This window comes from Lactuca serriola, chromosome 2 (genome assembly GCF_051521515.1).
Source record: "Lactuca serriola cultivar US96UC23 chromosome 2, Lser_US96UC23_V15, whole genome shotgun sequence".
NCBI classification, from domain to species: Eukaryota; Viridiplantae; Streptophyta; class Magnoliopsida; order Asterales; family Asteraceae; genus Lactuca; species Lactuca serriola.
The window spans coordinates 238,212,180-238,224,468 of NC_136409.1; the positions used below are offsets into that span (position 1 = coordinate 238,212,180).

A 12,289-nucleotide genomic window follows, 5' to 3' on the forward strand; every position below is an offset into this window, starting at 1 on the left:
ATGATATTCTTTAGGCTAGGTCCCTTGTGATAAGTGTTTAGGGACATAAAGTAAGGATAACAGGAACGGGTAATCAGGGTTATTGTTGATTGATGAACTTAGTAAGTTTATTATTATTGTGGGTTGAAAACCCTATATGCTCACCAGGCTCCCAAGCCTAACCCACTCAGCTTTTTATGTTACAGGTAGTGGACCCCGAGCATAGTCGGAGGACAATGAGGGGTTTTTGAATTATAGGCAAGTAGTTGTAAATAACTGTTGAAAGGCTTATAATGTCTTGTTTATGCTTTTGATCTGTATTGGAACATGACATCCCGAGGTTTTGATATGAAATGAAACTATACATTTCTTAAAGAAAGTTTTGATAAACTTTTATCATGTTCTGTTTTGGGAACATATTCCGCAGCATCTTTTAAAAAGATTTCTCTGATTTTATTATAAAAAGCATAAATTAAATCGGTCTTTTCTAGCCGAGAAATTAGGGGATGTCACAAAAAGTGGGTTAGATCTGATCCCACATCGGCTATGAAGGAGAACTAAGCATTCCTTATAAGGGGTGTGGATACCTTCCCTATCACAATGTGTTTTAAAGTCGTGAGGGCAGCAAATCCCATAAGAACTCTGCAGTTAAGCGTGCTCGGGTGGGAGTAGTATCAGGATGGGTGACCCCTAGGAAGTCCTCGTGTCGAGTGGCCTAAAGCGGACAATATTGTGATACGTGCCAGAGGGGGATGTTACAAATGGTATCAGAGCCAGAGCATGGGTCGATGTGTTCGACGAGGATGTCGAACCCTATAATGGGGGGTGAAAGTGGGTTAGATCTGATCCCACATCGGCTGGGAAGGAGAACTAAGCATTCCTTATAAGGGGTGTGGATACCTTCCCTATCACAACGTGTTTTAAAGCCGTGAGGGCAGCAGATCCCATAAGAACTCTGCAGTTAAGCGTGCTCGGGCGGGAGTAGTACCAGGATGGGTGACCCCTGGGAAGTCCTCGTGCCGAGTGGCCTAAAGCGGACAATATTGTGATACGTGCCAGAGGGGGATGTTACACTAGCGTTATAGTATCTCTTTGCCATTGTTTATAAGCAGCTTGTCTTATGGCAGCATCGACTCTTTTTTCCTCCAATAGATCTAGATTTGCATGTAGGTTTTCACTATTCGCACTTTCTTAAGCGGCTCTGGTTCCGGTACTTCGTAACGTCGTTTCTATGGGAATGACTCCTTATGTTCCATACACCAAACTAAATGGTGTTTCCTTAGTTGGTGTATGTATTGACGTTTGGTAAGCCCATAATATACTTTGAAACTCATCGACCCAATTTCCCTTGGCTTGCCCCAATTGTTTATTTATTCCTTTGACCAGAGTCTTGTTGGTGACTTCTAGTTGGCCTTTCGCCTAAGGGTGTGATATCGAGGTGAAATTTTGTTTGATTCCATTTTCCGAACACCATTTCCTAAAAGGGTCCTCTGCAAATTATTTCCCATTATCACTGATGATCGTGTGTGGTAAACAAAATCAACAAACTATATGTTTACATATGAACTTTGCCACATTTTTGCCAGAGATTACAACTAATGCTTCTACCTCTACCCATTTGGTAAAGTAATATACGACTACTATCAAGAACTTTACTCTTCCTGGTGCTTCTGGGAAACGTCCCACGATATCAATTCACCATTGAAAAAAGGGCCATGTACTAGTGATGCTTGTCAGGGCTATTGGTGGGAGTGTTGGGATGTTTGAGTGTATTTGACAGTTATGGCATTTTTAGATGAAAGCATTTGTATCAGTAGTTATCGATGGACAAAAGTACCCCTTCAAAGTATCATCTAAGTGATTTCTCTTGATCCCGAGTGTAATCACATATCCCTACCTATATTTCTGCTATAACGAGTGTTGCTTCTCTTTTTGTGATGCACTTCAACCATGGAGTAGAGTATCCTTCCTATACAACTAATCTTCATACATGGTATATCGTGTTGCATTGATCCATAATTTTAGAGCTTTTCCTTCATCGGCAGGCAAAGTCCCTTTTGTAAGGAAAAGGATATATGGTGTCATCCAGGAGTCTTCTTCTTCGATGATTAACAAAGTTTCTGTAATTGTCTCTTCAATGCTTCTCTTTGATAGTACCTCGATTAGCACTTTTTTGTGAGATGACTAAACACCACCGACGCTAACTTGCTTAAAGCGCCTACCTCTTTGTTTTTTTGCTCGTGGCACTTGTGTGATCTTAAATTTTTGAAATTTCTTTGCCAATTCTTTCACCTGGCTCAAGTATTTCTGCATATGTGTTTCTTTCGCTTCGTATTCCCCGTTAATCTGATTGACTACTAACTTAGCATTGCATAATACCTTTATTTTTTAGATGTTCATGCTTTGTGCCAATCATAAGCATGCGAGAAAATCCTTGTACTTCGCCTCATTATTAGAACATGGGAATTCGAACCTCAATGCATAAGCTATTTTATCTCCTTATGCACTAACAAGGATGATTCCAGCTCCCGATCCGTCTTTACTCCGCAAAAACGTTTTAATAAACCTTATGTTACTTTTTTCCTCAAACAACTCTACACCAAACTAAGGATGATTAATGATCAACACAACGAGCTAGAAACCATTTTTTGCAACCATAAAATACCAAGATGTTTTCAGAGAACGAATTAAAGATTTGAAGAATATAGTTTAGTTATTTCCGAATTGCATCAACCCAATCAACATTAAATTATCTCATTTTTATGTTTCTAATAGTTTATATTTAGTGTTCACTATCTTTTCTCTATAATTGATGTACTGAAATCTTTTGGTTAAAGACAAACCTATTTCTCTATGATGATAGCTTTCTTATGTTGGTTGATTTTATATATGTGTTTTGATCTATTTCTTGTGTTGGTTGTAATATTTTTTGAAAACATTCTGAAAATTATTTTAAAATGTACTATAAAACATTATAAATAGTTAAAATTACAAAAAAGAAATTATAAAGAGTGTAAAAAAACAAGCTGTACAAAAAATGTAGATTTTTTTTTATAAAAAAAGGTTCAAAAAACCGGTGTAAAACAAATCTTAAAAAAAGTAAATTGGTAAAGAAAACTAATTTTGAACGAATTTGTAAAAAAAAAGTTTGATATACCAGCTTCTCCTAAAGCAAAAAAGTTTAAATATTGGAGGATTAGGAGAGAAGCCTAATGCCTATATCTTGCCAATATCTCCTTCAACTAGAAAATATCCCATCCCGTTGACCCCCTAACAACCACCTTCTATCAGCAACTACCACTAGTAAACCACCAGTCACAACTAGGGATGAGCATATGGACCGGGGAACTGACCGGAACTGGAACCCGATGGAACTGGTCGGGCCGGGACCGGGATCATATTCTTGTAGATTTTTGAAACCAGGAACCGGTAGAACCGGAAAAAACCGGTAGAACCGGGAAAAACCGGAACCATTTGTTGCTATTTATCAATGATCGGGTCCAACATTGAAGACACGGCAAGAACCGATAGGAACCGGAACCGGTAGAACCGGTGGTCCGGTTCGGTTTTTAATTTTGGCCGACTTCGGTTCCCGGTTTGGACCGGTTCCAGCTGGTTCGGTTCCTTAGGTCATCCCTAGTTACAACAAAGAAAACTTATGAATCAAATCTAGAAAACCAAGAAATATCAGATCTGCAAACACCCAAATTAACCGGATTTGCTTCGTTCTTCCAATTCTCACACCTCCATTATCTTGCAAAAAACCTACAACAAATAAGAACGACCAAATCCAGCACAGAACATTGGTTTCACATACATTTGAGAAATCGATTTTGTTTCACATTCTCATAATCAACACCATTGAATTCGACTCTTCCATATCGTAGTTTTTACTCTACGAACGTACTTTTTTCGAGTCTAAAAAAATTGGATCCCCTTGGCAACCTTAATTTCTTTTGATTATGTTTTTCTTCGTACCTCAAGATTGTGACAACCATCAAATTTTGGTCAACAAAAGTTAATTATGCGTATATTAGGTCAAAAAGGCAAAATGTGATTTTCGTAACATCCCTAATGTGTTATCAAATATTATAATACTACGTATACTATTTTGAAATCAGTTACCGAAGAAACGATTTTATTGCGATCAATAAACTATGGTAATTTAGTAATTCGATAAAACACACAAATATTACCGGGAATTGGGTAATGTTCATAACACGAGGTTTACTTGTTCACAAATCCATAAACGTGGTTCAAACATCATGTGACCTATTATTTTGTTGATACTCTGGTGCTTGTTCTGGAAAAAGGTCATACATCAAGTAAACGGAAGTCATAACGATTTAACACTCATATTTTATATAACAAATTGGGAAATAGTCAAATTATAAGGTTTTAATATTATTAATAATAATAATAATAATAAACATCATTTTTATTAGTTATTAAACCTTACCAATTTCTCATATTACACCACACTTTTATAAAAATGTTAATCTTTTATAAAAGAGTCTAGTTTTTATAAAAACCTGCATAAGACAAATTGTTTACCCTCTTTCCCCACCATATCTTAACATTCAACATAATCATGATCTCTTTATATTAAAGAAATCAAAGAGGCTTACCTTGATTATTTTAACCAAAGAAACCTACCTTCATTAAAATATTCACAACAACATACCTTATTATTTTAATGGAAATGACTTACTTTTCCCCTTCCCCATGCAAGATCACTCGTCACTTTCCTCCTCTCCCCCCCCCCCCCCCCCCCGCCCTAAAACTCAGCCGAGAGCACCCGTCCCCACCCATCTCCAAAAATTCATACACAAACTCTCTAATGCTCTCAAAGAGTTCCAAGTTGATTCAAGGCCTTTCCAAATGTTTCAAAGTATTTTTGGTAAGCTTTCTTTCAAATTTTCGAGTTCTATCACCCATCCATCATCATCTTTGGTTATTTTTACTCATAATCATGAATCAAAAACCCTAGACAAGATCTTGAAGTTCAAGAAGGTGTTGTCTTCCAAAACTTGATTCCTACCTCATCCTTGTCACCATTTATTGCCATTTTCTAGGGAAAGCACAAAAAGTGAGTTCATACCCCTTATTTTCATCTTTATTCAAGTTTTAGGGGGAGAATATAAGTAAAACTTGTATAATTGTACAAGTTGTTATACATGCTTTACTTTCATGTTGTGTAAAAATGTTATATGCATGAAATAATGTTATTACCTAGTATTATAAACATTTATGTATGGTATGTTGTTTAAAATACAAATCTATGAAAAATAAGTATAAACATGTTATATGTTCTTAAGAAAAAGTCATGAAAACAAAACTATAAAAACTAGGGTTTTTATGAACATAATATGACTTTTCTAGCAAAAATGGCTATAACCAAGTTATTACACCATTTTCGTGGGATATAAATCAAAATACGTTATTTTGGACATATGTTATGAAGCTAGTTATAAATACCAAGAATTTAGCTTATAATTCAATATTTACCGTTTGATGACGTAAAAAGTCAAAAACTAGAAAACTGACTTTATCATACTAATAGTTCATATACTTGTGATAAATGTATAATATATGTTATTTATGAACATCTAAACATGTTAACTTATATATATATATATATATATGTGTGTGTGTGTGTGTGTAGGTACAACGAAATATTTATAATAAACTATAATAGGTATAGTTTATGAGTCATCAACATTATTATAACATTTTGGGAAAAGACGAATAATTATATAAAAGTATATAATTATTATACACTATATTAATACTATGGAAAAATGATACTTACACATACAAGAGTTTTCATTACACCAAAACATAAACTTGTTGAAACAATTATGTGAGACAAAGTCTTCACCGTACCTACCATAGTACATAGTGAAGTCCTGAATTATAACCAGAATCTCGGTAAGAGAGTGTGATACTTGTGTATAGATCTATACGGGACTGACAATCATGCACCTAAGCTGCTAGCTACAGCTAGACCGGCAGGTCTGGATGACAAATGTCTAACATTCCGACACCAGAAGAACGTCGCAGCAGGCCAACTTCGGTTTTAATATGGTTGTAATAACTCACATGGGAAATCAACGATACATTTAGTTTATGGGGTAACATGTGTTTAAATGGTTTTATATAAGAATAAAACTATGTAATACTACTTTAAGTATAGAAATACTTATATGTTTTTGGTCTTAGGGTTTTTAAGAGACAACAACTCATTTTAAAGGAAATATTGGATTTTCTGGGAACAAACAATATCATTTTACAATGAAGGAATTACAGATTTTTCATATACAAAACTCTTATGAACTCATCAACTTAATTGTTGACACTTTTCAAAACTACTTGTATTCTCATGAAATCGTTAAACACGTAGCCACAAAGCGGTTGAGGATGGGACATTACGGCGTTGTACTATTCATTTTGTCATCATAATGTAATTGTTTTTTTTTAAACATACAAGACTTGGAAACAATGTAACATTTTCAATTATATTTATGATGGTTGTGTTTGCTTTGATCACTGTTGTACATTATGTTGTGATATTGTTCATGAAGTCACCCACCCCCAGATGTTTCTGCCATCCTGGTTTGGGGGTGTGACAAAGATCATAACTTGAGATTCAATCAATTGTTCGAATAGTAAGGTCTCCCTTGCGGATTCCTCCTTCCTACTTCATTTTTCCTGCCATTCTTGAAATGTTCAATCAATCGACGTTGAAGGCGCCGGTGGGTCGAGGGGTTTTCTGACATTGATTTTCAACTTGATTTTGCTTCATGATTTTACAGAAGGTGTGGTGACGCCAACAGATGCTAGCGACGACGACTTTGTACTCGTCGGGGATGTTGCAGATAGAAGCCAGCAGTGGGTTGAAGACGGAGGGAAAAGACGGTGATTGATATGGGTGGAACTGGACACGTGGGGAGACGAAGGGAAACGACTAGGTTTGGGATTTTTTTTTGATATTTAATATATATATATATATATATATATATATATATATATATATATATATATATATATAATAAATACATTATTCATTAAAAAATACTAAAAAATCTATTAGGGCATAAAAGTCTATTTACTTTTGATAGGGACTAAACACGCAACAAAAACAAATTACAAAGACTGTCCGAATTTAAAAAAAAAAATTAAGGACCAAACACATAGATTATCGAAAACCATAGGCACCATTCACGTAATTTACTCTAGAAAAAAGTTGGTTATCATTATATACTTATAAATGAAGCATTTTGCCTTTTACCACATTCATTTGAAACTCCCATGTATTTTCCTTTCACCACATTCATTTGAAACTCCCATGACTTTTCATTTTCTTTCTAATAATAAATATAATTTGGTTAATTAGGTTAAATAAATATCAAACCTAAAATGTAATCATATATAAACTAAATTTCAATATTAAAATAATATTATTACTTCTACTTATAAAGTTATGTTTTTTTAAACTTTTAACATATTATAGTTAATTTAATAGTTTTAATATTGTTGGATGTAAATCATTATCATTTTAAAGATACAATTTTGGAACAATTTGTATAAAATACTTAAATTATTAATTTAAATATAAAATTACAAGGTCAAATTAAATATAAATTTTAGTTTAACTTAAACAACCCAAAGAATATTTGTAAACAGTTAAAAATGATAAATTTTAGTGTCTTTCTAATAATGATTATAAGTTGGTTAATAAGGTTAAATAAATATCAAACCTAAAGTGTAATCATAAATATACTAAATTTCAATTTGAAAATAATATATTTACTTCTACTTATAAAGTTATGTCTGTTACTTTTAACATATTATACTTAATTTATTAGATTTAATATGTTGTTATATGTAAACCATTGTCAGTTTAAAGCTACAATTTTTGAACAATTTTGATAAAATACTTAAATTGTTAACTTAAATATAGCATTACAATGTCAATTTAAATATAAATTTTTGTTGCACTTAAAATACCAAAGAATATTTTGTAAATAGTTAAAAGTGATAAATTGTAATGATAAATACAAAAGTTAAATTGTAATATCAATTTAACTAAAATATTTCCTCAAGATATTTTATAATCGTTAAAAGTTTTTAAATAAGTAGCTTAACATAACTTACAATAACAATAGTTAAAAATAACTCTATATAAATGATTATATTCTTACCTTTAAAATCAAAAAATAATGTTTGATGTTTTAAATAATTATAATGATAGAAATTAAAACATTAAGCAAATAAATTTTAAAAATTAATTAACAATTACAACAACTATAAATAACATTAAACCATATATTATATTTAATTTTATTCATGTGTAACTCGCGAGTAGAAGTCATTAAAACGATTTAGATTATGAAGTTATAATAGATGTATATAGTATATATTATGACATAACTCAAAATAATCAATATATATATATAGATAGTATAAAAATTGATATATCAAATTTAACAACAATATTATTGTTATATTTTAAAAAAACATATATTTGTAAAGACTTCAACTATATAGATGTTTCTATGCAACGCACGGGCATATTCACCTAGTTTGTAATATAATCGGTTTGTTGGCATCTTATAAAGCAAAAATAGTTTGATTCTAAAAACAACATCACCTTTTTATCAATAACATATGTAATATTATTTATAAAATATGTTAAGTGTTTTGGTTTTCTTTTTGATAGCGGTGAGATAAAGTTGATAATCCGAAGAAAAGACAAATATCTTTTATTTAGACTAAAAATAACTCTAATGTTTTTTGTTTTTATTTTTATGATTATCACGTTCACCAACTACAACTTTGAAATACGAATTTGGATATGTTAACCATGTGTATGGCTATGTCTATTTCGTGGACTTTTTCTAAGCTTGGTAGGTATTGACATTCTCTCTCTCTCTCTCTCTCTCTCTCTCTCTATATATATATATATATATATATATATATATATATATATATATATATATATATATATTCTAACTAGTTATTGTATGGTTGTAGGAATGACTGAGTTTATCATTTTATTTATTTTAAGAAAATGAATAATACATATTATTAAATTAAAGATAATTAGAAAATACCATTTAATCTCATTTTAAGAGTATTTTAATCAATTAACATAAATTTAAAACAGGAAAATTACATATGTTAAGGGACAATAGATTCTATTAATTTTAAAAATCTAATTGTATGGATGATAATTCTCGAATATTCTGACATAATATGTTTATCAATATATTGAAAAATAACAAATATGCTTTGAACCATAAAAGAATTAGCATTGTGACAAAATATATATATTGATTTAATGAGTTTCTTGAAAAATAACAAAATTTTGGATACAAGTTCAATTTTTTATATTAAATTCTTAGAATGATATATTGAAATCAAGGTAAAATACTAATACATTCTCAAAGAATATTGTTGTTAATCCATTCTAATAAAATAAAAGAAAATACATTCTTAATGAATAACAAATCCATTTTTTAAGAATACAATGTCAATAGCATTCTTTAAGAATAACATTCTTCTAGAATATACTATCGTCCCTCTATGTTTTCTTTCTTTTCCTCTTCAAAACCTAAACCCACATGTCATCTTAGCTTAGCAACTGCATAAAGTTAGGAAAAAATTAGTCGCCTCGATCACCATGTCTAAAAATTAATATGGAAAAAGTGAAGTATGGTTTATCATAGCTTAACAAGTAACGACTATGTATATACATTAATTTGAAGCTGCAAGAAGTTCACATAGTAGACCGCTTCTTCAAGCATTGTGCTAATGTCAACCTTCGTCCCATTTAGATAAGGGTAGATTAGTAATATTATATATTCCTTAAATAATATCATTAATTATAATCCCGTTTTTTATGGAAGGACAAGAAGATAGTGGTGGTCGAGATTCCATTTATATGATGTGTTTTGTAATTCACTGCTTATGTCGACTTGAAATTCGAGATTCTATTATGATAGAATTGGAATTCGAGATTCCAATCTTCCATTACGACATAATGTTGTAAGATGTATATATAACACGTTTTGTTTCGATAAACAAACATAGCGGGAACTTCCTCAGTCAAATCCGACTTGATGATAGGAATTCAAATAGACTTCTAGCAACCTGGTAAGCATTCCCAATAAGGCGCCGATGATCAAAACTACATAAAACAACAACTAAACGAATCGTTTGCTTACTTTTTCGAACGGGAACATAAGAAAAAAAATACGATTGATTGGTTAAAAAAACTAACTAAAAGAATATGTAAAGCAACACATAAATTTTTTCTATAATCAAATATGAACACACTATACATTTTCAATGGATTAAGAAAATATGATTTGTTACCCAGCATATGAAAAAGATTTTAAAAAAATGAAATCAAACTAACATTTTTATATGATTTTGTGACAAATATAACCACCGCAAACTATATATACAAATAACAAAACATGAATATCTGTAGTGTAGTTATTATGTAGACAAATAATGTTAATCATATAATAATTCACAACTACTACTTTCTTCTGTAAAAGAGATTAATTCACAACGTCGTAAGAGAAATCAAAGAGATTTATAGTGACCTTAATGCTAGAAATTTTAACATGGCATCATCTGATTAAACAATTACACACAACACGAATTAAAAGGTCATCGATTATTACTAGTATCCATAATTTATTTGTAATTCTAAAAATAGTTTCATATCCTATAATTCCTAAATCAACCAAACAACGAAAAAGATGAAATCAAAATAATTCCAAGACTTATCCTTTCGTTGTACACCATTCCTATTTTGTTCCTGGTATGATTAAACTAAAATAAAAAAATATAAAAAAAAATAAAAAAAAAATAAAAAAAAAACAGATAAGGATTGAAACAAAAAAGATGAAATTAAGTACCTTTTTGAAGTGGAAACGAGGAAGACAATGGTGGATGCATCGAGGTTTAAAGGAGGCTGCCGATGGCCGGCGGGAAGGGGTTCTGCAACAACCAGTGATGGAGATTATGTTTGCATCGGTCGGATGAATGCTGGAGTCGGCTTTAGGGTTTAACAGAATATGCTGAAAAGAGAAAAACAGATAGGGATTGAAACAAAAAAGATGAAATTAAGTACCTTTTGAAGTGGAAACGAGGAAGACAATGGTGGATGCATCGAGGTTTAAAGGAGGCTGCCGATGGCCGGCGGGAAGGGGTTCTGCAACAACCAGTGATGGAGATTATGTTTGCATCGGTCGGATGAATGCTGGAGTCGGCTTTAGGGTTTAACAGAATATGCTGAAAAGAGAAAAACAGATAGGGATTGAAACAAAAAAGATGAAATTAAGTACCTTTTGAAGTGGAAACGAGGAAGAGAATGGTGGAGGCATCGAGGTTTAAAGAAGGAGGCTGTTGATGGCCGGTGTGAAGGGATTCTACAACCACCGGTGATGGAGATTAAACTTGCAACACTCGGATGAATGGTCACTGTTGGAGTCGGCTTTAGGGCTTAATAGGTAAACAGAAAACTCGTCCTATAAAATAAAGGGAAATCAATGAGTAATTTTGGATATTAGTTAATCTCTTCCTAATAAAAGCCTTCTAAGATGTCACATGTCCCTCTTATAAACTCATTCAATCCACGTGTAATTTTTTCATATCTCTTCAGAAATCTTTTCCCGCCCACTGCATTAATAACGGAAACCAAATGCATAGAAAACGTTTTAATCAAATCAAAATCACAGAAAAGGATAATTTGGGAGTCTCCTACTAATTAGCAACTTTGTTACCATATTCTAAGCAATCTTTTTTGAATCTTTTTGAATTTATTTATCTTTTGCCCATTATATATGCATTATAATAGGAATGAAATAATGTTTGCGATTTTATCATTTATCATTTATATAAATATAAATCTGTGATCTAAAAATCTTTCTAACCTTTGCGTCTTTCAAAGTTTGATTCCTCTATACGTCTTCTTCTATGCAACTTTGGTAATTCATTTTCATCTATACTGCTTATTATGTTACGGTAAATATTGTATATTGTTCTTCTGTTACAGTTCTCATTCTCTTCATGTTATGTGTATATGCATCTATATACGACATATGTGTGTTGCTTTTTTCTTAAAAAAAAAATTAATTGTAGTTACCCATCAGCCATGTTCTATACGGATGGACTTCAAACCATTGAATCTCTATTATACATGTCAATCATAACAAATAGTGATATTGATGCATCGGTAACAAAAAGTATACTGCTTTTGTTTCTATAAACCATAAGGCTACCTTACCTGTTG

The 12,289-nt window shown here is 31.8% G+C and overlaps 1 protein-coding gene across 10 annotated transcripts; it reads right to left on the reverse strand.

Annotated features, from left to right (window-relative positions):
* Nucleotides 1–9,422: 9,422 nt before the first annotated feature.
* LOC145088966 (uncharacterized) lies at nt 9,423–11,584 on the reverse strand. Of its 10 annotated transcripts, XR_013701344.1 has the most exons (5): nt 11,343–11,583; nt 11,129–11,209; nt 10,914–10,995; nt 9,738–10,187; nt 9,423–9,625 (listed from the first exon to the last, which is right to left on the reverse strand). XR_013701344.1 is itself a non-coding variant. In XM_079027474.1 (4 exons), the coding sequence occupies exons 1-4, from the start codon at nt 11,379–11,381 to the stop codon at nt 9,614–9,616; spliced, it is 294 nt and encodes a 97-aa protein (XP_078883600.1). In that variant the 5' UTR covers nt 11,382–11,580; the 3' UTR covers nt 9,423–9,613. The 10 variants fall into 10 exon arrangements, 3 of the variants coding, with proteins under 3 accessions (XP_078883600.1, XP_078883599.1, XP_078883598.1); XR_013701341.1 differs by having other exon boundaries at nt 10,914–11,209; nt 11,343–11,584; XR_013701342.1 differs by having other exon boundaries at nt 9,738–10,134; nt 10,914–11,209.
* Nucleotides 11,585–12,289: the final 705 nt, after the last annotated feature.

Excerpts from the sequence above, each read along its gene's own strand:
- LOC145088966 (XM_079027472.1), bottom strand. The coding sequence starts at position 11,381 with ATGCCTCCACCATTCTCTTCCTCGTTTCCACTTCAAAAG. Across the intron at positions 11,290-11,342 it reads CCTCGTTTCCACTTCAAAAG|CATATTCTGTTAAACCCTAA; the intron begins GTACTTAATTTC and ends TTCTCTTTTCAG. Across the intron at positions 10,828-10,913 it reads CTCGTTTCCACTTCAAAAAG|TTTAATCATACCAGGAACAA; the intron begins GTACTTAATTTC and ends TTTTTATTTTAG.